We start from the raw sequence: 24,605 nt of genomic DNA, 5'->3' as shown, positions 1-24,605 counted from the left end.
GGATTAAGTTTGTCCCTCCACGTTTCCGGTAGAAGTTCTTCCGGTACAGAAGCGGTGTGAACGCGTCCCGTGAAGGTCGAGAGCCCAGCCAGTGAGTATAACTGTATTTACAACTAAAACGGCATTTCTGTAAAAACTGAACTGTTTAAGTGTACGCATCGGTTCACATGACAACGGTTTGATTGTTCAAAGGAATACTAACTCGTGGCTGTCACCGCCGTCAACTGTTAGCAGTTAGCTAGCGTCAGCCCATTATGCGTGTTATTCGGACTTAGCTAAATGCTAACCGAAAGGTAACTGGAAATGAACATGATGAAAATGCTCGATGCATAGTGCCCGTCATGTCACCGAAGAAAAGAAACACTATAAGGCGGAGAGAGGGCGTTTTTACTGCCGATACTTTGTGGCGTTAAGCTGCTTTGACCCTGTTAGCCGCTACTGTTAGCCGCTAGTTAGCCGCTAGTTAGCCGCTACTGTTAGCCGCCACAGTGACGTCCCTATTATCATCAACTGAGGGTCCTTCGCGGCGTTTGTACAGGTAACGTGTTCTGTGTGACTCAGCACACCTGTTCCCGCTGCTCCAGGTGAAGTTACGAGTCCAGTCTCACTTCCAACCTGTCAGTATCCACTCTCTGCCGGAGCGGAGTCCTCATTATGGAGTTAAATTAGAAAGAGAAGTGACCTTTTGTCCAGTAATGTCATAGTCAGCATCAGACACTCACACAGCTAAAAGAGCTAAAAGAAGGTCAACCAGAACGAAGGTCATCTTAAATTCTTCATTACTATGTGTGTGTGTGTGTGGATTTAATGGTGAACCAGAGGACACTGGCCCACGGTTGCTGGAGTGTGTGTGGAGTCGTGAATGTTACAGGTAACTGAACGTGTGTCTAGGAAACAAGGTGTCTTTAATGCAACGTCGTCCACCCTTCGGGGACGAGCGCTGTCTTCCTTCAGGATGGACATGACGAATTGGACACACACCTAGTGAGCCGCTGAGTGAATCAGCATCACATTAACATGTTACAGGGTCACATAGATGATGTCATTCACAGTTGTCCTGATGTCTGACAGATGTTTCATATTATGAGGCTTTTCCACTAGCACCTACTCAACTCTACTCGGTTTTTAGGGTTTTCCACTAGGCGATAGTACCTGGTACCAGGTACTTTTTTAGTACTACTCGGCCGGGGTTCCAAGCGAGCTGAGTCAAGTTGGCCAGAGAGTGACATCACTGGATGAGGCATGAGAGCGACTCGTTCACAAGAATCAAACCCGCCATTTTTAAAACCTGGCAACAGTGACCGTGCACACTACCTGGCGTGCATAGTACCTTGAGTCTGACAAAAAGCCACAGACCGAGCAGCAGGTATACCATAGCCTCGATGTCCTTAGTTGTGTTGTGTCGCACACAAATGACGTCACTGGAGTTTCAGGCCGCCTTGCTATGTTGAGGTGGTACTCGATTGCAATGGAAAACTACTGAAACCGAGTAGAGTCGAGTAGTGCTAAAACTATAATGGAAAAGCGCCAGTAGAGGACAACAAGCTGTCGTCCTCTCAGTCCTCCGTCTCTCTGTGATGGAGGAGGACTGGTCCAGGAGGAGCTAAGGCTGACTGTGGGTTTGTGTTGGACGGTTATGGGGATATAACCGTGGCCCTTAAGGTGTGTCCGGTGATCGGTGACCCGTGTCTCCTCCCCCTTAGGTTTCACCATGTCTCTACCGAAGCCGAACATGAGAGGAATGCTAGCAAGACGCACAACGTTCCACATTGCGATGGCGTTCACTCTGTCCATAGGCTGCTCGATGGTGTACAAGGTGGGGGAATGCCACAGAATCACATTCATGACACCGTTTGTCATATTAATACTGAACACGGACTCACTGTCACGTGATGGTTTTTCTTGTGTGTGTTTTGTTACTCTGTTTTTGTTCTAACGTGTTTGTTTTCTTTCATGTGTTCCCTGTAGTTGTTAGTGGCGGAGCCCCGGAAACGGGCCTACGCTGCCTTCTACAAGGAGTACGACCCCGTCAAAGACTTCAACGCCATGAGGGAGGCCGGCGTCTTTGAGAGCGTGCGGCCATCCGGGGAGTAAACCGCTGTGAGTCTTAATGAGGGGACGACTAACAGACTGCAAACGAGAACCCTGACCAGACATCCCCACTGAATCCGGTTTGATCCTTATCTAATGTAGACGGACTGAATCCGGTTTGATCCGTATCTAATTTAGACTGACCGTTTGATCCGTATCTAATGTAGAGTGACTGAATCCGGTTTGATCCGTATCTAATTTAGACTGACTGCATCTGGTTTGACTGAACCCAGTTTCATCTGTATCTAATGTAGACAGACTGAATCAGGTCTGATTGTATCTAATGTAGACTGACTGAATCAGGTCTGATTGTATCTAATGTAGACTGACTGTACCCAGTCTGGTCCCTATCTAATGCAGTCTCTCTGTCTCTAATGTGTTGTTTCTTCCTCAGGCTCCTCTTCCTCGTTGTGCCTCCTGGTCTGAGGAAGAGGTTCCCAGTTGCCCCATTGATGTTATTTCCTGATTCAGATGTGATCATCTCTGTGCTGTTTGGTTCCTCTAAATAAAATATTCTATTAATGTAAAGCCTCTTTTGTGTGTGTCAGTCAGAACTGATGAGTAACTATTGATCCACTATATAGCCTGTTATATCACTCTCTTCAAACTCACCAGACTCCATTCACAAAAACAGTAATTTTATGTCAGAACACAGGATTAAATACAGTGTCCACTTAAACTGATGATGTTGTCCGTAGGTGGCAAAACTGATTTTCAAAATAAATGTCCTAGCCCTTCAAAAATGTGTTCTATATTCAATATTCTGTATTCATTTGTTACCTGAGATTGTTTGTCTTTTTTTTAAATTAAGTTTGACGTGGTCTGATGGGACCTGTCTGTCTGTTTGTTTCACTGTCAGTCTACAGTATGTGTGTGTGTGTGTTTGTCAGTCAGTCTACAGTGTGTGTGTGTTTGTCAGTCTACAGTGTGTGTGTGTGTGTGTGTGTGTGTGTTAGTCAGTCTACAGTGTGTGTGTGTGTGTGTGTGTGTGTGTTAGTCAGTCTACAGTGTGTGTGTGTCTGTCAGTCAGTCTACAGTGTGTGTGTGTGTGTGTGTGTGTGTTTGTTTGTCAGTCAGTCTACAGTGTGGATGTGTGTTTGTCAGTCAGTCTACAGTGTGTGTGTGCGTCTGTCAGTCAGTCTACACTGTGTGTGTGTGTGTGTGTGCCGCCGCCCCCTGCTGGCGGGCCGCGGTGCTGCCCCCTTTGTCCTGCCCCCTGTCCGCTCTCCACTTCCTGGATTTTCTCACTGGATGTTTCGGCGACTGACAGGCGGTTTGTCAAACGGGTCCAGAGCTGTCTGGAGTAGGAGGAGGATGAAGTTACCGGCGCGGATACGGCAGCTGTGTGAAGTCTGTAAACTGCGCGAACCTGGTTTCACAAAACGATGAACAGAGCAGCATCAGCGGGGACGCTGCTGTAACAGAGCGGGCTAACGGCTAGCTGCTAACGGCTAGCTGCTAACGGTCTGCTAGCCGTGTGCTGCTATTAGCGTCGAGTGTGCAGTTTGAAACGAGCTCCGTGGAGCACAGACGGCTGAAGAAGCTCCGAGTGAAGCGAAGAGACAATATGGAGAGCAAAGTCCAGATGAGGAGTCACCCCCGCAGGTAGCTAACTATGTGCTAACCCTAACTTCATGATGGAAGCACGGGCAGAGGTATCAGAGATCCCCGCTAACTTCAACTGTTTAGTTGGGCGGAAGATGTAATCGATACCCGGACATAAATACCTGTCCAGAGACACCTGTCCACAGAAGTCCTGTCCTGTCAGACCTGGTTCTGGTCCGGTTCGTATTTTCTCAGACCAGGTTCTGGTCCGGTTCATAGACCCGTTGGTGTGTCTGACAGGGAAGTGCTGAGTTCCTGTTCTCTCGGCAGTAAATCTGCTGTGTGTCCTCATGATGTTGGGGTTAAATGTCATGTTGAGACAGATGTCTCACACCTGTGACCCTGGTGTGATGTAGAGTGTCAGTCAGTGGTTCAGTGTTGTGATTCTCCATCCGTCCTTCAGTCTGAAGCTCCATCTGAACCCTGAATCCTCCACCCGCCACACATCTGGAGGAGTTTGGTAGCAGCGCTCACATTTCCTCAGAGAGACAAAATAGAATGAATGTTGTCGAATGCTGATAAATGTGTGTTTGTTCTGTACATGTTCACTTCAGAGGGAGTAGCTCTCCTACCTCGTTGTACATTGTATAATGACAATAAAGACATTCTATCCTATTCTATTAATGATCACCACTACTGACGGATTAGTTCCCGTCTAAAATGTTTCTCTGAGGTGCTGAAAACAGAAAAACAGAATTATGCAGCAACAAATGAGAGCTTTAAGTTTTTGTAGTTAAATTCTCTTATTGTGTGATTTATGTTCAGAGTGTGAGCCCCCCCCTACAGGCAGTGTCTATAACCCCCCATACTGACTTTGTGTCTCTGGTCTCAGACAGCTGAAGAAGCTGAGTGAGAACTGTCTGACCAAACAGCCGGAGGAAGTCTTTGACGTCCTGGAGAAGCTCGGAGAAGGGTGAGACTGTCTGTCTGTCTTCATCAACATAAACACAGTTTCTTTAATTCATGTTTCTCAACACACTTCCTTTTCTGTGTGTGTCTGTATAAAGAAGTGTTGGTGTTCTCTGATTGGTGGGTATCAGTCTGTATAAAGAGGTGTCCTCTGATTGGTTGGTATCAGTCTGTATAAAGAAGTGTCCTCTGATTGGTCGGTATCAGTCCGTGTAAAGAAGCGTCCTCTGATTGGTCGATATCAGTCTGTATAAAGAAGCGTCCTCTGATTGGTCGGTATCAGTCTATAAAGAAGTGTCCTCTGATTGGTCGGTATCAGTCTGTATAAAGAAGCGTCCTCTGATTGGTCGGTATCAATCTGTATAAAGAAGAGTCGTGTTCTCTGATTGGTCGGTATCAGTCTGTATAAAGAAGAGTCGTGTTCTCTGATTGGTCGGTATCAGTCTGTATAAAGAAGAGTCGGTGTTCTCTGATTGGTCGGTATCAGTCTGTATAAAGAAGCGTCCTCTGATTGGTCAATATCAGTCTGTATAAAGAAGCGTCCTCTGATTGGTCGATATCAGTCTGTATAAAGAAGAGTCGGTGTTCTCTGATTGGTCGGTATCAGTCTGTTTAAAGAAGCGTCCTCTGATTGGTCGGTATCAGTCTGTATAAAGAAGAGTCGGTGTTCTCTGATTGGTCGGTATCAGTCTGTATAAAGAAGCGTCCTCTGATTGGTCAATATCAGTCTGTATAAAGAAGCGTCCTCTGATTGGTCGATATCAGTCTGTATAAAGAAGAGTCGGTGTTCTCTGATTGGTCGGTATCAGTCTGTGTAAAGAAGCGTCCTCTGATTGGTCGATATCAGTCTGTATAAAGAAGAGTCGGTGTTCTCTGATTGGTCGGTACCAGTCTGTATAAAGAAGCGTCCTCTGATTGGTCGGTATCAGTCTATAAAGACGCGTCCTCTGATTGGTCGGTATCAGTCTATAAAGAAGCGTCCTCTGATTGGTCGGTATCAGTCTGTGTAAAGAAGCGTCCTCTGATTGGTCGGTATCAGTCTGTGTAAAGAAGCGTCCTCTGATTGGTCGGTATCAGTCTATAAAGAAGCGTCCTCTGATTGGTCGGTATCAGTCTATAAAGACGCGTCCTCTGATTGGTCGGTATCAGTCTATAAAGACGCGTCCTCTGATTGGTCGGTATCAGTCTATAAAGAAGCGTCCTCTAATTGGTCGGTATCAGTCTGTGTAAAGAAGCGTCCTCTGATTGGTCGGTATCAGTCTGTGTAAAGAAGCGTCCTCTGATTGGTCGGTATCAGTCTATAAAGAAGCGTCCTCTGATTGGTCGGTATCAGTCTGTGTAAAGAAGCGTCCTCTGATTGGTCGGTATCAGTCTATAAAGAAGCGTCCTCTGATTGGTCGGTATCAGTCTGTGTAAAGAAGCGTCCTCTGATTGGTCGGTATCAGTCTGTGTAAAGAAGCGTCCTCTGATTGGTCGGTATCAGTCTATAAAGAAGCGTCCTCTGATTGGTCGGTATCAGTCTGTGTAAAGAAGCGTCCTCTGATTGGTCGGTATCAGTCTGTGTAAAGAAGCGTCCTCTGATTGGTCGGTATCAGTCTATAAAGAAGCGTCCTCTGATTGGTCGGTATCAGTCCGTGTAAAGAGGCGTCCTCTGATTGGTCGGTATCAGTCTATAAAGAAGCGTCCTCTGATTGGTCGGTATCAGTCTATAAAGAAGCGTCCTCTGATTGGTCGGTATCAGTCCGTGTAAAGAAGCGTCCTCTGATTGGTCGGTATCAGTCTGTGTAAAGAAGCGTCCTCTGATTGGTCGGTATCAGTCTGTATAAAGAAGCGTCCTCTGATTGGTCGGTATCAGTCCGTGTAAAGAAGCGTCCTCTGATTGGTCGGTATCAGTCTATAAAGAAGCGTCCTCTGATTGGTCGGTATCAGTCCGTGTAAAGAGGCGTCCTCTGATTGGTCGGTATCAGTCTATAAAGAAGCGTTCTCTGATTGGTCGGTATCAGTCTGTGTAAAGAAGCGTCCTCTGATTGGTCGGTATCAGTCTATAAAGACGCGTCCTCTGATTGGTCGGTATCAGTCTATAAAGACGCGTCCTCTGATTGGTCGGTATCAGTCTATAAAGAAGCGTCCTCTGATTGGTCGGTATCAGTCTGTGTAAAGAAGCGTCCTCTGATTGGTCGGTATCAGTCTATAAAGAAGCGTCCTCTGATTGGTCGGTATCAGTCTGTATAAAGAAGCGTCCTCTGATTGGTCGGGATCAGTCTATAAAGAAGCGTCCTCTGATTGGTCGGTATCAGTCTGTATAAAGAAGCGTCCTCTGATTGGTCGGTATCAGTCTGTATAAAGAAGCGTCCTCTGATTGGTCGGTATCAGTCTATAAAGAGTGTCGGTGTCCTCTGGGTCTGAACAGTGAAGCCGATGCTGAAGAGCCTTAAAGCTGCATCCTCTCTAGTGTCCAGCAGGGGGCGACTCCACTGGCTCCAAACAGAAGTCTGATTGGATGGAAGTCAATGAGGAAATGAGTCGACTTCTCAGTGAACATTTTCCTGATGAGTTTCTGCTCTCAGTCTCTAGTTTGCCCTGTTCCTGAGCCGCTCATGACATGAGTCTGAGATGAGGTTGTGAATAGAAGCTGTTTAAATAAAGTTCATCCTTAAGTAACAATGGTAAATGAGGTGGGAGAGCTTCAGAGGACACTTGCTGAGACAGCTGATGAATCCTGTAACAGATTAGCTGATGTCGCTGTGATGTCCCCCCGCAGTCTGTGGAGGGTCAGCACGAGGCGTTAGCATGTTGGTCTTCTGACTGTATGGGGACGAGCGAGCGCGCTAGCATGGTTAGCATGTGTGGCTGGCGCGACGTGTGATGTTGTGTTTCTGTGACTCTGCAGGTCGTACGGCTGCGTGTTTAAAGCCCACCATAAGGAGACCGGCGAGATCGTGGCCATCAAACAGGTTCCTGTGGAGTCGGACCTGCAGGAGATCATCAAGGAGATCTCCATCATGCAGCAGTGCAACAGGTACGACACGCATGTCCATCCGTTGTCCTCTGAACAGTCAGCCTCAGGGGTCACGGCACAGCTGTAGCTGCCACCACGCTGAGTCACGACATGTATGACAAATCTGACACATTGCTGCTGCCGCCGTCTAGACTATCTGACAGCTGGCAGCCTCCCCCACCCTCCCCTATCCTCACCCACCAATCAATCAATCTTTATTCATGTAGCGCCAATTCATAACAGTGTTTCCATAAAGAGCAGCTCAGAACAAACTCTTTGATTCAGAGCAGCATCAGATATTATATTAGGCAATATACCCTCACCTGTCCTCCCCCACCCTCCCCCGTCCTCCCCTCTCTGTGTTCAGTCAGCGTCTCTCTGTTGTCTCTCTACAGTCCTCATGTGGTTCGTTATTATGGCAGCTACTTTAAGAACAGCGACCTGTGGATCGTCATGGAGTTCTGTGGAGCCGGATCAGTTTCTGACATCATCCGGATACGCAACAAGACGGTAACACACACACGCGCGTGCGCGCACACACACACACACACACACACACACACACACCTTCACCTTGTTCATATTTGGACACTTTGTCAGTAACAACAACAGAGTTCAGAGAAACGCTCTCCTAGTGGGTCCATCCACACCGAGGGCCCCACCGAGGACACAGAACAGAACACAGAGGGCCCCACAGAACACTGGGGGGTTCTCCTGTTCTCTGGACTCATTAAGAGGTGTTTAATACACACACACATTCTCAGCACTAACTACTGTGTGTCTCTCTCTGTTTATTTCTGTGTGTGTGTGTGTGTGTGTCTCTCTGTGTATTTCTGTGTGTGTGTGTGTGTGTCTCTCTCTCTGTGTATTTCTCTGTCTGTGTGTGTGTGTGTGTGTGTGTCTCTGTATTTCTGTGTGTGTGTGTGTGTGTGTGTGTGTGTGTCTGTCTGTGTATTTCTGTGTGTGTGTGTGTGTGTGTGTGTGTGTGTCTCTCTGTGTATTTCTCTCTATGTGTGTGTGTGTGTGTGTCTCTCTCTGTGTATTTCTGTGTGTGTGTGTGTGTGTGTCTCTCTGTGTATTTCTCTCTATGTGTGTGTTAGCTGTCAGAGGAGGAGATCTCCTCCATCCTTCAGTCCACTCTGAGGGGTTTGGAGTATCTTCACTTCATGAAGAAGATCCACAGAGACATCAAAGCTGGAAACATCCTGCTGAGCAGCGAGGGCCAGGCCAAGATCGCAGACTTCGGCGTCGCTGGTCAGCTGACGGTAAGACCACATGACCAACAACGCCACAGTAAAGAGACCACATGACCAACGACACGACACTCATGACACAAGTTTTATTCTGCTGAATAGAGAGTTGACGAAAGAAATCTTGTGTGTATCACAGGTGTGTGTATCAGGTGTATATCTCAGGTGTGTATCTCAGGTGTGTATGAGGTGTGTATCTCAAGTGTGTATCAGGTGTGTATCTCAGGTGTGTATCTCAGGTGTGTATCTCGGGTGTGTATCAGGTGTATATCGCAGGTGTGTATCTCAGGTGTGTATCTCAGGTGTGTATCAGGTGTGTATCAGGTGTATATCTCAGGTGTGTATCAGGTGTGTATCTCAGGTGTGTATCTCAGGTGTGTATCAGGTGTATATCTCAGGTGTATATCTCAGGTGTGTATCAGGTGTATATCTCAGGTGTGTATCAGGTGTATATCTCGGGTGTGTATCAGGTGTATATCTCAGGTGTATATCTCAGGTGTGTATCTCAGGTGTGTATCTCAGGTGTGTATCAGGTGTATATCTCAGGTGTATATCTCAGGTGTGTATCAGGTGTGTGTATCAGGTGTGTATCAGGTGTGTATCTCAGGTGTATATCTCGGGTGTGTCCCTCAGGTGTGTATCAGGTGTATATCTCAGGTGTATATCAGGTGTGTATCTCAGGTGTGTATCTGGTGTATATCTCAGGTGTGTATCGGGTGTGTATCGGGTGTGTATCTCGGGTGTGTATCGAGTGTGTACCTCAGGTGTGTATCGAGTGTGTACCTCAGGTGTGTACCAGGTGTACCTGTCTCGGACAGGTGTGTCTCTGTCAGGTGTCTGAGACAGTTGTCCTCAGTGAGACGATCTCTGTCCTGGTTTCCTGTCTCCGCCTCAGGACACCATGGCGAAGCGAAACACGGTGATCGGCACGCCGTTCTGGATGGCTCCGGAGGTCATCCAGGAGATCGGGTACAACTGTGTGGCTGACATCTGGTCCCTGGGGATCACCGCCATCGAGATGGCCGAAGGGAAGCCGCCCTACGCCGACATACACCCCATGAGGGTGAGACTGTGTGTGTATGTGTGTGTCTTCACGCTGTCCTCTGTGTGTCTGAGTGTGTGTGTCTTCACGCTGTCCTCTGTGTGTCTGAGTGTGTGTGTCTTCACGCTGTCCTCTGTGTGTCTGAGTGTGTGTGTCTTCACGCTGTCCTCTGTGTGTGTGTGTCTTCACGCTGTCCTCTGAGTGTGTGTGTCTTCACGCTGTCCTCTGAGTGTGTGTGTCTTCACGCTGTCCTCTGAGTGTGTGTGTCTTCACGCTGTCCTCTGAGTGTGTGTGTCTTCACGCTGTCCTCTGAGTGTGTGTGTCTTCACGCTGTCCTCTGAGTGTGTGTGTCTTCACGCTGTCCTCTGTGTGTGTGTCTTCACGCTGTCCTCTGAGTGTGTGTGTCTTCACGCTGTCCTCTGAGTGTGTGTGTCTTCACGCTGTCCTCTGAGTGTGTGTGTCTTCACGCTGTCCTCTGAGTGTGTGTGTCTTCACGCTGTCCTCTGAGTGTGTGTGTCTTCACGCTGTCCTCTGTGGTGTCTGGACTGAGTGTATTTCCTCTTCAGGCCATCTTCATGATCCCCACCAATCCTCCCCCGACCTTCAGGAGCCCAGACCTGTGGTCTCCATTGTTTAAAGACTTTGTCAGCCAGTGTTTGGTCAAAAACCCCGAAAACAGGGCGACTTCCACTCAGCTGTTACAGGTGAGTCAGTAAAACCCTCCTCCTGACAGCAGGTCAGTGTTTATCTGCTGGTAGAGCCCTTGAAAGCTGGTCCACAAAATAAACTACAGACAATATGACACAATCCAACCTGAGTGTTTAACAGTGGTGTGTTCCTCAGGGTATACAGGTATTATGAAGTATTATCTAGTATTATAGGTATTGTCAGGTATTATTCAGTTTTACAGATATTGCAGGTGTTGCAGGGATTATCAGGTATCATCAGGTATTATTAGAGGTTGTCAGGTATTATCAGGTCTTAGTTATTATTAAGAATTGTAGGTATTATCAGTTATGAATTGGTGCTATATAAATAAAGATTCATTGATGTGGAATTATTAGGTATTATCAGGTATTAGGTACGGGTATTATTCAGTGTTACAGGTATTACAGGGATTATCAGGTATTATTTGGTATTATTAGGTTGTATCAAATATTATCAGGTACTACAGGTATTATTCAGTTTGACAGGTATTATCAGGTATGACAGGTATTATTCAGTTTGACAGGTATTACAGGTTTGACAGGTATTATCAGGTTTGACAGGTATTATCAGGTTTGACAGGTATTATCAGGTATGACACCCAGTCATCTGAATGCGGTTTTAATACACCTTGTTTAACAAGGAGTGTTATCAACGGGCACAGACCAAAATACCTGTGGACACATTAGATAGACCTACAACCAATCACAGCGAGGAAACTGGATTGAAATGAAATCTACCACGTCTTATTTCACGTCCACATGTCCGTGTGTGCGTGCATGTGTGTGCAGCAGTAACCGTAACCATTCTGTTGTTGTCATGGTAATCGTTGTGGTCTCTGTCCTCAGCATACGTTCATCAGGTCGGCCAAGCCGAGCTCTGTCCTCAAAGCACTGATCGCGGACGCCATGGAGACCAAACTGAAGAGGGAGGAGGCGGAGCAGAGAGAGCAGGAGGAAGACAACGACAACTCGGTACGAACCCGTTAAATGTTAACGAGGAGGCGTCATCTGCCTGAATGCAGCTGCCACCTTTACCTCAAACTAAACTGAAGCAGAACCAAAGCAGCAGGAAGCTGGTTAGCAGCAAAGATCACCAAACTATTTTAAATCCCAGAGTCAGTAAAGGAAGAACAGGTGAAACAAGCCAAATATACAATCAGAAAGTAAGCAGAGCTCTAGGAAAGACAAGAAGAGACGAATTAACTGCTTCACAAAGAAAACACAAGGCACAACACAGTTCAGCAGCATCGATGTCACAGCCACCATTTTTTTCATGATTCTTCCTCACGTGTCTGTCGGGTTGTTGGCGGGTCGGTGTTGGTGGGCTGGTGGTCCAGTGTGTTCCCTTTTCCTCGTTTATTTCTGACCCTCATAGTCTTCCTCCTGTCTGTGTGCTTCAGGATGAAGACGAGGTCGACCAAGGGACAATGGTGCGGGCTGGAAGTGACTCAGGAACAGTCCGGGTTGCTGGGTCGTTGGTGGGCTCACTCGGCGACACGTCCCGGACCATGATTGAACATGAGGACTCGGGAACCATGCAGCTACAGCTGGGCACCATGGTCATCAACTCGGATGAAAAGGATGAAGAAGAAGCTGGCACCATGAAAAGTAAGAGCCATTAAAGAGCAACTTGCAGGTTGGAGACTCCATCCAATCAATGTCTAGGAAAATGGTTTAGGAACTAGATTTTCCGGAAGAAGCCAAACCGGAAGTGATGTAATATAAGGGCAGTAGATAGAGGTAGACACAATTGAAATTAATGGATCTGAATCAAATTTTCATACTGAGGAGGTTGTAAATGTTCATTCATACAACTTTGATGGACCACAGCTGTATAATTATGAGCCTGTTAGAGGTCCAAGAGATCAGGAAGAGATGAGGGTTGGAAGGAATAACAGTCAGAGAGGAGGAATGGAGCTGTGGCGTAAGGAAAACCAGAGGAGAACTGGGCAGGTGTCTGGGTGAGTGATCAGCATTAACTTATAGATTGATAATGCTACATGTCTATGCATTCATATCATGTATTATAGCTAACACTGTGTTCACATCACAGCATTGTGAAGTTTGCTATCATGTGTCAGGCTATACAAAATTAGCATCTGTTGTCTTATACCGGCCAGGAGTGTTGATACTTAGCCATAACAGAAAGTAAGGCACAAGTACCAGCTTGTATCATGTCCTGCAGTGTGTGATATAACTCCACAGCTACATTCCATTATATTGTTTTTTAAAACCTACTGAAAAAACATTAACTCACCAGCTCCTACTACTGCACACTGAGCCCCAGCAGAGCTGAGGACAGCAACTCCCTTTTGTTACATCATATGATGTTTTGCTGGAAAAGAGCATTTTTAGGAGCTTTGTGGAAAACTGCCTTTCTCCTCTGGATTTCTGCCCTTATGTGTTGTAAAACAGAGTAAATCCAGTAGCACCCTCTTGAATTGTCATTTTCAGACACGGTTAAGTATAAACCCTCATACACCCTCATACCACATACAGATCAGCATGTCTGACGAAGGTAAGGAGGAAGCAGCTGAGGATGAAGCACACAGGCTATGTGCTCCTCCTTGTACAGTTGAAATGCTTCAAATCTCTGAAAGGTCTGAGGATTGAACCTGATTCTTTCCCAGACAAGTGACATGTGAGCCCTGCTGTCCACCGACAGCCAATGAGTACCTGGTTTACATGACCTGGACTCTGTTTATCCACTGACTTACCTTTAATCCTTTATCGGGCAAGGGACCATATTTCGTAACTTAAGTGGGAGTTCAAAATGCCCCAAAGAAAAAAAGTCTTGTAATGACCACCAGTAATGGTCTAGGCTTGAAATTTTGAATTTCTAAGTATTTCAATGAGTGCCCTGTAAAGGGTTAAATACACAAAGAGCCGAGTGTCATAGTCTAGACTGGGTTTGAACACTAGAGGGTGCAGTGGGTCCGTCACGCAGAGCCAGGCTCCCTGAGAACAGCTGGACCACTGTGAGTGTGTGTGTGATGGTACTGTATCCTACATGGACCATGAGGCAGTAGATGTCCTGTGTAAACAGCTGGGAGCGAGTTTTCCAGAGCTTCCAGAGGCTAGAGGACCTGTAGGTGTTGCACTCTGCTACTCGTCTGCTGTGGGGTGTATAGTTTTTCCAGGCTCTGTGATCATGACCTCATCATGTTAGAGGTGTGTCCTCAGAGGGCTGAAGGCTCGTGGGCCCAGCATGTTCCTCGTCCAGCAGTCAGAGGCTTCACCGTGAGTTCCCACCACGCCTCTGACAGACAACATGGCACATTGGATCGCCATATTATAGACACATTAGCCATATTATAGACACATTAGCCATGTTATAGACACATTAGCCATGTTAGACACATTAGCCATGTTATAGACACATTAGCCATGTTATAGACACATTAGCCATGTTAGACACATTAGCCATGTTATAGACACATTAGACATGTTAGACACATTAGCCATGTTATAGACACATTAGACATGTTATAGACACATTAGCCATGTTAGACACATTAGCCATGTTAGACACATTAGCCATGTTATAGACACATTAGCCATGTTATAGACACATTAGCCATGTTATAGACACATTAGCCATGTTAGACACATTAGCCATGTTATAGACACATTAGACATGTTATAGACACATTAGCCATGTTATAGACACATTAGACATGTTATAGACACATTAGACATGTTATAGACACATTAGCCATGTTATAGACACATTAGCCATGTTAGACACATTAGCCATGTTATAGACACATTAGACATGTTAGACACATTAGCCATGTTATAGACACATTAGACATGTTAGCCATGTTATAGACACATTAGACATGTTAGACATGTTATAAACACATTAGACATGTTAGCCATGTTATAGACACATTAGACATGTTAGACATGTTATAGACACATTAGACATGTTAGACATGTTATAGACACATTAGACATGTTAGACATGTTATAAACACATTAGACATGTTAGACATGTTATAAACACATTAGACATGTTAGACATGTTATAAACACATTAGCCATGTTATAGACACATTAGACATGTTAGACATGTTATAGACACATTAGACATGTTAGACACGTTATATAGTCACTCTGCTGTAGCTGTGACTCCAGCTTCTTCCTGTACCTCTGCTTGGCCTCCCTCACGGCTCTGCAGACGGTTCTATGTTTCCAGTGGCGAGTCCCGTGTTGTAGGCAGCAGTGCGGAAATGGCTTCTGGTTGACACGTTAGACATGTGAGACCCGTTATAGACACATTAGACACGTCAGACATTAATCAATCAATAAATCAATCTTTATTTATAGAGTGGCAATTCATAACAGCGTTATCTCAGGACGCTTTACATAAAGAGCAGGTCTAGACCAAACTCTTTAATTAGAGAGAGACCCAACGATTGAGGAATTCAAAATTAAGGATTCAAGAGTCCCCACATGAATCCCGCAGCATCAGAGATTATATTGAGCAACAGTGGAGGAAGAACTCCGCTTTAATGGGAAGAAACCTCGAACAGACCCAGGATCAATGTGGGCGGCTTCTGTCAGAGTCCGTGTTGGATGGAGGTTGGACAGAGAGAGAGAGACAGAGAGAGAGAGACGGAGAGACAGAGAGAGAGAGACAGAGAGAGAGAGAGACAACACAAACCGCAACCAACATACTAACAGCGACTATAGCATTAACAATAGGAGTGTGACTAAAAAATTTGCATTAGCAATATGGTAATGTTGAAAAACATGACAAGTGGACGACGATCCACAGCAGTGGTCCATGAAGCCAGAGAACCACATCAGCAGGACCAGGACCAGGATCTACAGGAACCTGAGAGATGAGAAAAGCACAGAAAGGCTCCGGGGAAGATACCAAGTTAGAGGCAGACATTAAGCAGACATGAGACATAATGATGGAGAGGAAGAGGAGGAGAGAGAATAGAGAGGAGCCCAGTGCATCATAGGAGTCCCCCGGCAGTCTAAGTCTGGAAGGAGATTCCACAGGAGAGGAGTCTGATAGCCGAAAGCTCTGGCTCCATCACTACTTTTGGAGACTTTAGGAACCACCAGTAGGCCTGCAGTCTGGGAGCACAGTGCTCTAGTGGGGTAGTACGGTACTATGAGCTCTTTAAGAGATGATGGAGCCTGAACATTAAGAGCTTTGGAGGTGAGGAGAAGGATTTTAAACTCTATTCTAGATTTTGCTGGAAGCCAGTGAAGAGAAGCCAGTACAGGAGAAAGATGGTCTCTTCTCTTAGTTCTGGTCAGAACAGGAGCAGCAGTGTTCTGGACCAGCTGGAGAGTCTTTAAGGACTTATTGGGGCAGCCTGATAATAAGGAGTTGCAATAGTCCAACCTAGAAGTGAAAAATGCATGGACTAATTATTCTGCATCATCTATAGACAGAATGGGTCTGATTTTAGCAATATTACGTGGACATATTATATTATATTTGTGGACTGATGATGGATTTATTGTGGACTGATGATGGATTTATTGTGGACAGATGATGGATTTGTGGACTGATGATGGATTTATTGTGGACTGATGATGGATTTATTGTGGACAGATGATGGATTTGTGGACTGATGATGGATTTATTGTGGACTGATGATGGATTTATTGTGGACTGATGATGGATTTGTGGACTGATGATGGATTTATTGTGGACTGATGATGGATTTATTGTGGACAGATGATGGATTTATTGTGGACAGATGATGGATTTGTGGACTGTTGATGGATTTGTGGACTGTTGATGGATTTATTGTGGACTGATGATGGATTTATTGTGGACTGATGATGGATTTGTGGACTGTTGATGGATTTATTGTGGACTGATGATGGATTTATTGTGGACTGATGATGGATTTGTGGACTGATGATGGATTTATTGTGGACTGATGATGGATTTATTGTGGACTGATGACGGATTTGCGGAATGATGACGGATTTGCGGACTGATGATGGATTTATTGTGGACTGATGATGGATTTATTGTGGACTGATGATGGATTTGTGGACTGTTGATGGATTTATTGTGGACTGATGATGGATTTGTGGACTGTTGATGGATTTATTGTGGACTGATGATGGATTTGTGGACTGTTGATGGATTTATGGACTGATGATGGATTTGTGGACTGATGATGGATTTGTGGACTGTTGATGGATTTATTGTGGACTGTTGATGGATTTATTGTGGACTGATGATGGATTTATTGTGGACTGATGATGGATTTGTGGACTGATGATGGATTTGTGGACTGTTGATGGATTTATGGACTGATGATGGATTTATTGTGGACTGATGATGGATTTGTGGACTGATGATGGATTTATGATGGATTTATTGTGGACTGATGATGGATTTGTGGACTGTTGATGGATTTATTGTGGACTGATGATGGATTTATTGTGGACTGATGACAGATTTGCGGACTGATGACGGATTTGTGGACTGATGATGGATTTATGGACTGATGATGGATTTGTGGACTGTTGACGGATTTGTTAGCTGATGACGGATTTGCAGACTGATGACGGATTTATGGACTGATGATGACCTTGGGGGTGGGTTGGATGCTCATGGATCGTCACGCTTGTATCATGTCCTGAGCTGTAAATTGAACTGTGTGTGAACGTCTCTGCTTGTTGAATGAATGTCGCTGAGCTCCATCCTGTTGGTCGCCGTCACAAAGATGATGTGGACTTTGTCTTCCAGAGAGAGACGAGATGGTGCAACCGGCCAAGCCGTCCTTCCTGGAGTACTTCGAGCAGAAAGAGAGGGAGGCCAGCAGTCCCCATGACGGAGGAGGACGGGGAGGAAACCACGGCGACAACTGCAGGCTGTCAGCTGAAGGAGACCTGGAGGAGGTGAGACCCACACACTGGGAGAGAGTGTGTGTGTGTGTGTGTGTGTGTGTGTGTGTGTGTGTGTGTGTGTGTGTGACTACTTAACGAAACTAATTTACCAGGTGTGAATTAAAGGTTACATTTAACACGTGGTGGGCATCGGTTGATAATGAGCTAAAAATAAGATGCCTCGTAACTGCTGCTTGTTATGTGTGTAAGGTTTTGGTGTGTGTGTGTGTGTGTGTGTCACACTAACAGACAGTGGCAGGTAACCTCTGTCTGACCCTGATTTTCACTCATGTTCTCCTGGATCTTCAATACTGTAAGTGCTCACACACACAAACAATGTGTGTTTCGGTCTCTGTCAGAGCTGACGTGAGGATGTAGCTCCTGGTCCTTCTGGGTCTGTAGTCCCTCTGGGATCTGTAGTACTTTGAGCGTCTCGTTGTCAGCTCCACGATAACACGTGTTTAATTTTAGATCGGTGCTATTTCTGTTTCTGTCAGATGTTTTTGTCGTGCTGTTGGCTGGTTGCAGCTCTTTAGTTCCCGTCAGTTTCTACGTTTGGTTTCTACTGAGTGGCTCACTGGAGTCTAGTGTCAGTGTTGGTTAATTCAACCCCCCAAATAAGACATCGATAGGTGTCAGTGTTTGAAGCCTGTGGTTATTGTTGAGGATGCTGCAGTCGGTCCACTGATGTGAGAGTAAAGCATAGACGGGGGGGGGGGGGGGGGGGCACTCGCCTCCATTATTAATGAGAAGCAGACGTACAACAACCCACCCCTTCATCTTCTCTCTATTTCTGTTCTTCCCTTATTGGCTTCCGTCTCCCATCCCTTCCAGCTTGTTTTTTCAAACCTCCTTCTGCTCAGAACACATCTAACCCTAATCATTACCCACCTAACCATAAACATAACTCACCTAACCCTAACCCTTCCAGCTTGTTTTTTCTAACCTCCTGCTCAGAACACATCTAACTCTAACCATTACCCACCTAACCATAAACATAACTCACCTAACCCTAACCCTTCCAGCTTGTTTTTTCTAACCTCCTGCTCAGAACACATCTAACCCTAACCATTACCCACCTAACCATAAACATAACTCACTTAACCCTAACCATAACTATAGCCATAACCATAACCCTAACCATAACTATAGCCATAACCATAACCATAACCATTACCCACCTAACCCTAACCCTAACTCACCTAACCATGACTATAGCCATAACCCTAACTATAGCCATAACCCTAACCATTACCCACCTAACCATAAACATAACTCACCTAACCATAACTATAGCCATAACCCTAACCCTAACCATTACCCACCTAACCTTAAACATAACCCACCTAACCCTAACCATAACTATAGCCATAACCCTAACCCTAACCATTACCCACCTAACCTTAAACATAACCCACCTAACCCTAACCATAACTATAGCCATAACCCATCTAACCCTAACCCTAACCATAACCCAGATACCCTAACTACAGTCATCACCCCACCCCAGTGGGAGCATCACGGCCAACACAACGTGCAGAGCAAACACTAGTCAAACAAACTTGACTAATAAACACCCTGAGGAATACCGAGGACGTGTCTTGTGGTGATTTGTTGCATCTGTTTCTTTTAATACACTTGAATGTTTTACATAAAGATCTTAATTTTAAATGAATTAAATGACATGATCATAACTAACATAAATGAATGAGCACAGAAAAGGAATAAAAAAACTGTTTTATTCCTAACCCGTGTTTTTATTAACCAGATTAACTGTAAATATTTTGTTTTTAGTACAAAAAGTTGTTTTAACATAGACCAACCCCTTGAGCCACTGCCCCTCGTAGCACTCTTTAACCACATAACTCTAACCCTAACTCTCCAAATCCTAACCCCACCCTGACCCGAACCCGATCTTAAGCTAACCCAACTCTAAATCTAACCTGACAACAGGTTAAATCCAAGATAAACAGTTCCTGTTTGGTCTCCTGATTGGTCCATCAGTCTGTCCACTGCAGGTCGTCCCATCAACATTTGACCCTCCAGCAGACGTTGGACCAGAGATGCTGCTGGTTTAGTTTTCGGTTTAGTCAACACAAGTCCACATTTTGATGAACCATGTTCGGTGGCCTGTTGAGACATTCTAGGTTTGAACTGGAGGGCTTTGGAGGTTTTATTAAACTGGCAGGAATCTTTCACAGGGTTTGTTGTTATTTTGGAGCCTTTTTGTGTTTGTTCGTCCAGAATACTCTGCTGCAGGGCAGAAACTTCTCTGACTGGATCTCAGGAAGTAAAGTTCACAGGTTCCTCTGGTGGTTTTACTCCCATTAAAGACTGCTGGTGACTTCTGTTGATCAGCTCCCCTTTTGTGATGTTTTCTGTTACTTCCATTGTCTTCGTCTTGCTTCGATAAAACATTTGAAAGAAAAGAAAAACACCAGAGAACTCTGCTGATTTCACAGGAAAACAGTTTCGGTTTCAAACCAAAACACTTCCACCGTTAATTTCTGTCTATTTATTTCAGTCTCCTGAGATATTTTACAACTGTTATCTATTGAATGACCTGTGTGTGTGTGTTTATTTAGAGACAATATTTTAACGGTGGTGTCCTTTTGACCTTGACTGTGGTGTCGTCCGGTTGAAGGACCGTCCATGCTCTCTTCACGAGCTGTGACACCAGTGTTATTTTAGCTCCATTGATTGTGGGAAATAAATAGCTTGAGAGCAAAGTGCTGCTGGTAAAAGCTGGAGGGGATCCCCGGGGGAACACGAAGGGAGGCATCGTGTCCCTATCCGAGGCCTCCAGCAGAGGGATTGAATACATGCCTATAGACTCAGAAAGCTCCCAAAATAGATCCTCTTATCAGACGCCCTGGTTATTACTGCCGTCAGACATCTGTGGGTCGAGCTAAAGATTTTCTTAAGTGAGCACTAATGGACTGGGTACCAATTGAGCTTTGAGTATGAAGTCATCAAATCCTCCGGCTGCTACGGATTAAAACATTAAGGAGGACAAGTCATTAGCACAGAGGCTAACTAGCTTCACACCCACATCTGAAAGCCATTTTTGTCTTCAAGGAAGCTCATTCTTTAGCTTTTAAACAGCTGGAGTCAGGTGGTTGGTCTGTGATTGATGTCTGCAGAGATGCTGGATTTTAACTTTGTGATGATTAAGCTGATTGGCCTCCAGCCGGAGTCAGTTTCAGATATTATAAACCCAATAGGCAACAAAAGCAGGAACCTACAAAAAAGTAACCTATGTCCTCTGGAATAATCGATTATCTGTTGATTCTGTAGATGAAAACCATCTGTTGGAGCCTCCTGAAGCTAACGTCTTTAAAACGCTTGTTTTGTGTGACTGACTTTGTGTGACTGCGGCCTGATGCCTGATGCTGCGCATGTGGGGATTCTTGAATCCTTAATGTTGAATTTCTGAATCGTTGGGTCCCTCTCTTAATTAATGATTTTAGTGTGACCTGCTCTTTATGGAATTGACCATCAGTCAATTCAGCTACTGTCACACAAGCTCCAAAGGCATCAAATCCTCTTGACTGAGGAGCTGGAAATCAGGAATGTTTGGTGTCCTTGAATGGAAAATGACTGTACTGATTAATGCAACATCCCAGTAATTCCTGTTAATGCTCTGCTGATCAGTTGATGGAGTAATGGATTAATGAGAGCGTCCTCTAACGGTGATGCTACATCATGTGACTATAAGAGGGCAGGTAGGAATGAATACGACCGCTGTCTGTCTGTGCAGGTGAGTTCGTGGTCTGTAGAGGACCTCCGGTTGCGTCTGGCCTCTCTGGACCCTCAGATGGAGCAGGAGATCGAGGAGATCCGTCAGCGCTACCAGGCCAAGAGGAAGCCCATCCTTGATGCCATTGAGGCCAAAAAGCGGCGGCAGCAGAACTTCTGAGAGGAGCATGAACACGAGTTCGGCTCCCTGCTGACACCAGACAACATGGCTGGATGTTGTATCTATCAGGGCCACTGACGTGTCCTCTGTTTGACAGAATGTTGTTATTATTATTAATGTTTTAGTAAGTTTCCCTTATTCTGCCATTTGGAGAGAATGTGGACTCTTTCAGAACTTTTTGGCTTTTGTGTTTTAACAGTTCACAAAATGAGGTGAGAAAGCTAAATATTGTTGTCTTCATCAGCTGATTTGAACCAGCAAGCTTCTCTTGGATCTCTTTAGGTTTTGTTATTTTACAAATCATGTGGTACCGTTTCTCTGCGGTACTCGTCCAGTAACTCCTGGGGAGTTTCTGCTGGGCTCAGACGGTCTGGATAGATTTGGAGTTTCCAGACGGATAGTTCCCCAATCTTAAAAACATGAAGGCTGAAAATAATCGGTTTGTTCTTCTTCAGTAGTCGCAATTTATTGGTCAGTTTGAAGCTGCATGTTCTAAAATCACAGTTAGGTGAATATATGGATAACGTCCCCAGACAGACGACGCTTCCCTTCATAACATTTACTCACGTGACACCGAAAGCCTGTACGAGGAAGAGGACGAGGATGATTCGTGTTTTATCATCCAACAGGAAGACGAGTTATTGGAACACGAGTTATCGTGTTAAGTTAACGAATGCCGAGACGAGTCTAAGGCGCTCACAGTTTAAATGTTTAAAGGGTTTAGAAGAGGACACAGTGGAGCTGTTAGCAGACGTATGGATGTCTTCCAGTCTTTATGAAGACACATCTTATTACAGCTGTGTTAAATACGACAGCCAATCAGGGCCAGCGGACGGGGCGTAATTAATATTCAGAGAAAAATTAAAGATTATTTAAGACTGAAGCGGTGAATTCTTCTGAGGTTGTCATACATTTGTGAGGGAAAACTCCTGAAGTGACGCAGAGTTCAGCCTGAAATCATGTGATCTGATGAGGTCACTGCGGCAGAGACTCGGTGAGCGGCGGCATCTGTGGCATGATGATGACACGTGGCTCCCCCCCAATGGGCCGTGGTACTTTGATATTCTGTCCTTTATTTACTGATGGGAGTCCAGATCTCCTGACATTCTAGCGTGTTCTAAACATGTATTAAAGGTTTCTTTATTGAAGTTCCTTTGGGTTAAACTTTAATAACTAACCTCGTGTGGCTGGATATTTTTATCTCAAACTGGAATTTATTGTTTTTATGAAATTGAATCTGAAAATGTTTTAACTTGCCTTTGTTTAACCTCCAGTGCCCTTCTTAATGTTTAAGTTGGGTTTTTATCTCAGCATCTGTTTTCCTTGCTGAGCTAGAGGAGACCCGGTGGACACATCAAGGCGTCCTGAGTTTGATGGGCTCAGAGGACTGAACGAGATGGAGGTCTGATTCAGGTGGAACTCAAGCGCCCTCTGGTCAGTGTTCATGTCGGTGAGGGTTAGGGAGGATGTTATTTCTCTCCACAGGGTCAGTGGTTACAGGTTAGCTTTGAAAAGCAGCTTCTCAGGTCCTAAAGCTCCTCAGGGGTGTAAAATAATGATGGACTCAGTCCGGTGTCTGTGGACGAGCGCTGCGGGCTGCGTCTCAATCTGAATTATTACTCTGGATATTAAGCAGTTAACAGATGTGTCAGGGCACCGACACGTTTTAGGGGAAACGTTGAGCTTGTTCTGCTGGACTCTCCGAGACACAATCATGAGCACAATTATTCTTTTGTATTTCTATTCGCTGTTACAAGTGAAGCTACAAGGGATTTTTCTTCCTGCCTCATTTTGTCTGTTTTGGACATTTGCTGTTTTTGGTTTTAAAGCAGTATTTTGAACAGGAGCTGGTTCTGCTCACTTGACTTTGGTTGCAAAAAGGGAAAATGATGATGACTGTTGTAAGACGTGATGCATCACAAATTAAAGAACTCCATTTTTAAAACTAAGGCAGTGATGTTACCTCACAGAAAACATTGGTGTTTTTAAAGGTTTGTTCAGATGCAAACTAACCCTTTAAAACACCAAAGTCTCACAGTAACTCAAACTAACTGACTGATGGAGGCAGCAGCAGACCAGCAGCTCCTGTGTCCTGTGAGCTAAAATTAGTGTTTTAGTGAATGTAGTCTGGTGTGTGTGCAGAGAGCGATATAACGGCTGTTTGTGGTTAAACCAAAAGGATCTTCCAGGTCTCTCTCTGTAGCAGTCGTTTAGACACCAGGATATGGACAGGTGACCCAGAGTTGCCCTTCAAGTCATTATCACTGGAGATTTTCAACAGAACTGAAAGTGTTGTGATGTTTTTCAATGAGGTTCAACATAAACCACGATGTGTGTTTTCTGCCTTCTTTTAAAATGTCTGATGACCCACTGTGAACTTAAACTCAGAGTTCCATTTAAATTGGTGACTGAGGCCAAAATCCAATTATCACTGATTTGTGCTGAAGATAATTATTAAGAGTTCTTTTGAATTAATTTAACGAGTGAATGAGTTACGATTTCTGAAAAATTGATTTATCATCCATGACAACTTACGATTGTTCAGGCTGCTCACATGTTCAGTTTGCTCTTTTTCAGAGCAAATCAAACATCTTTTTCCTCCTGTTTCCTGGTCACAACTGCAGGTTTGTAGATGTTTTATAATAAATGTGGTTTAATGGCTCTGTATTCACGCAGGAAACAAACAATGCAACCTTAAAATGGACAAATCTAAACAGCTGTTAGCTTCCATATGAAACAGAGAAATGAGCAGTACAAAGGGAAGAAAAAACAAAGCTGTGACAGACAAACGTTTCAGGTGAATCAAAGAGAAAAACGTCATGCTCGGTTTCTCACCTCTTCTTTTTCTGCTGTTTACTTGTCTTTTCTACTCATGCCGCACTGTCTGTTGATGCCTGGAGTATTTTTGCCTTAAAGGATGCAGTGGAAGTCGTGCAAATGTTTGATATTTGGTTTGTGTGTATTTTTCTTGTTTTGTTTGCTTGATAAAGAATAAAAACTAAGAACAGTGATGCACTTTTGTCTTTGTGTCTACATGTTGACAGAAGAACGTGTCTGTGTTGCAGAGTTATTTTAAGCTTTTCTGGATCTGCTGTGATTCTAAAACCAGGCTGGAGGAAGTCTTCTTTACCGTACTGTAAAACACTAAATATACGGACTGGACGTCTGCATTTTTATCAAAAACGTATGTAAAGCATCAGAAGTAAAA

At 44.8% G+C, this 24,605-nt stretch overlaps 2 protein-coding genes across 2 annotated transcripts; both read left to right on the top strand.

Moving 5' to 3' along the window:
• On the top strand, positions 1–2,619 carry cox6c (cytochrome c oxidase subunit 6C). The gene is made up of 4 exons (XM_070847780.1): positions 1–91; positions 1,704–1,816; positions 1,969–2,100; positions 2,486–2,619. The coding sequence occupies exons 2-3, from the start codon at positions 1,712–1,714 to the stop codon at positions 2,092–2,094; spliced, it is 231 nt and encodes a 76-aa protein (XP_070703881.1). The 5' UTR covers positions 1–91; positions 1,704–1,711; the 3' UTR covers positions 2,095–2,100; positions 2,486–2,619.
• A 720-nt stretch (positions 2,620–3,339) lies between these two features.
• LOC139214283 (serine/threonine-protein kinase 4-like) lies at positions 3,340–24,408 on the top strand. Its single transcript, XM_070845096.1, has 11 exons — positions 3,340–3,696; positions 4,529–4,609; positions 7,496–7,624; positions 7,999–8,113; positions 8,704–8,868; positions 9,749–9,916; positions 10,462–10,599; positions 11,449–11,574; positions 12,003–12,210; positions 17,339–17,490; positions 21,239–24,408. The coding sequence occupies exons 1-11, from the start codon at positions 3,659–3,661 to the stop codon at positions 21,395–21,397; spliced, it is 1,479 nt and encodes a 492-aa protein (XP_070701197.1). The 5' UTR covers positions 3,340–3,658; the 3' UTR covers positions 21,398–24,408.
• Positions 24,409–24,605: the final 197 nt, after the last annotated feature.

The sequence above is a fragment of the Pempheris klunzingeri genome, chromosome 2 (assembly GCF_042242105.1).
Source record: "Pempheris klunzingeri isolate RE-2024b chromosome 2, fPemKlu1.hap1, whole genome shotgun sequence".
Taxonomy (NCBI): Eukaryota; Metazoa; Chordata; class Actinopteri; order Acropomatiformes; family Pempheridae; genus Pempheris; species Pempheris klunzingeri.
Note: the sequence above shows the minus strand (reverse complement) of the source record. Positions and strands in the feature narration are given on the sequence as shown.

What these genes read in the sequence shown, in the direction of transcription:
- cox6c (XM_070847780.1), top strand. Translation starts at nt 1,712, where the DNA reads ATGTCTCTACCGAAGCCGAACATGAGAGGAATGCTAGCAAGACGCACA. An exon ending in GCTGCTCGATGGTGTACAAG is followed by an intron (nt 1,817 to 1,968) that starts GTGGGGGAATGC and finishes TGTTCCCTGTAG; the next exon opens with TTGTTAGTGGCGGAGCCCCG.
- LOC139214283 (XM_070845096.1), top strand. Translation starts at nt 3,659, where the DNA reads ATGGAGAGCAAAGTCCAGATGAGGAGTCACCCCCGCAG. An exon ending in ATGAGGAGTCACCCCCGCAG is followed by an intron (nt 3,697 to 4,528) that starts GTAGCTAACTAT and finishes CTCTGGTCTCAG; the next exon opens with ACAGCTGAAGAAGCTGAGTG. An exon ending in GCGTCGCTGGTCAGCTGACG is followed by an intron (nt 8,869 to 9,748) that starts GTAAGACCACAT and finishes TCTCCGCCTCAG; the next exon opens with GACACCATGGCGAAGCGAAA.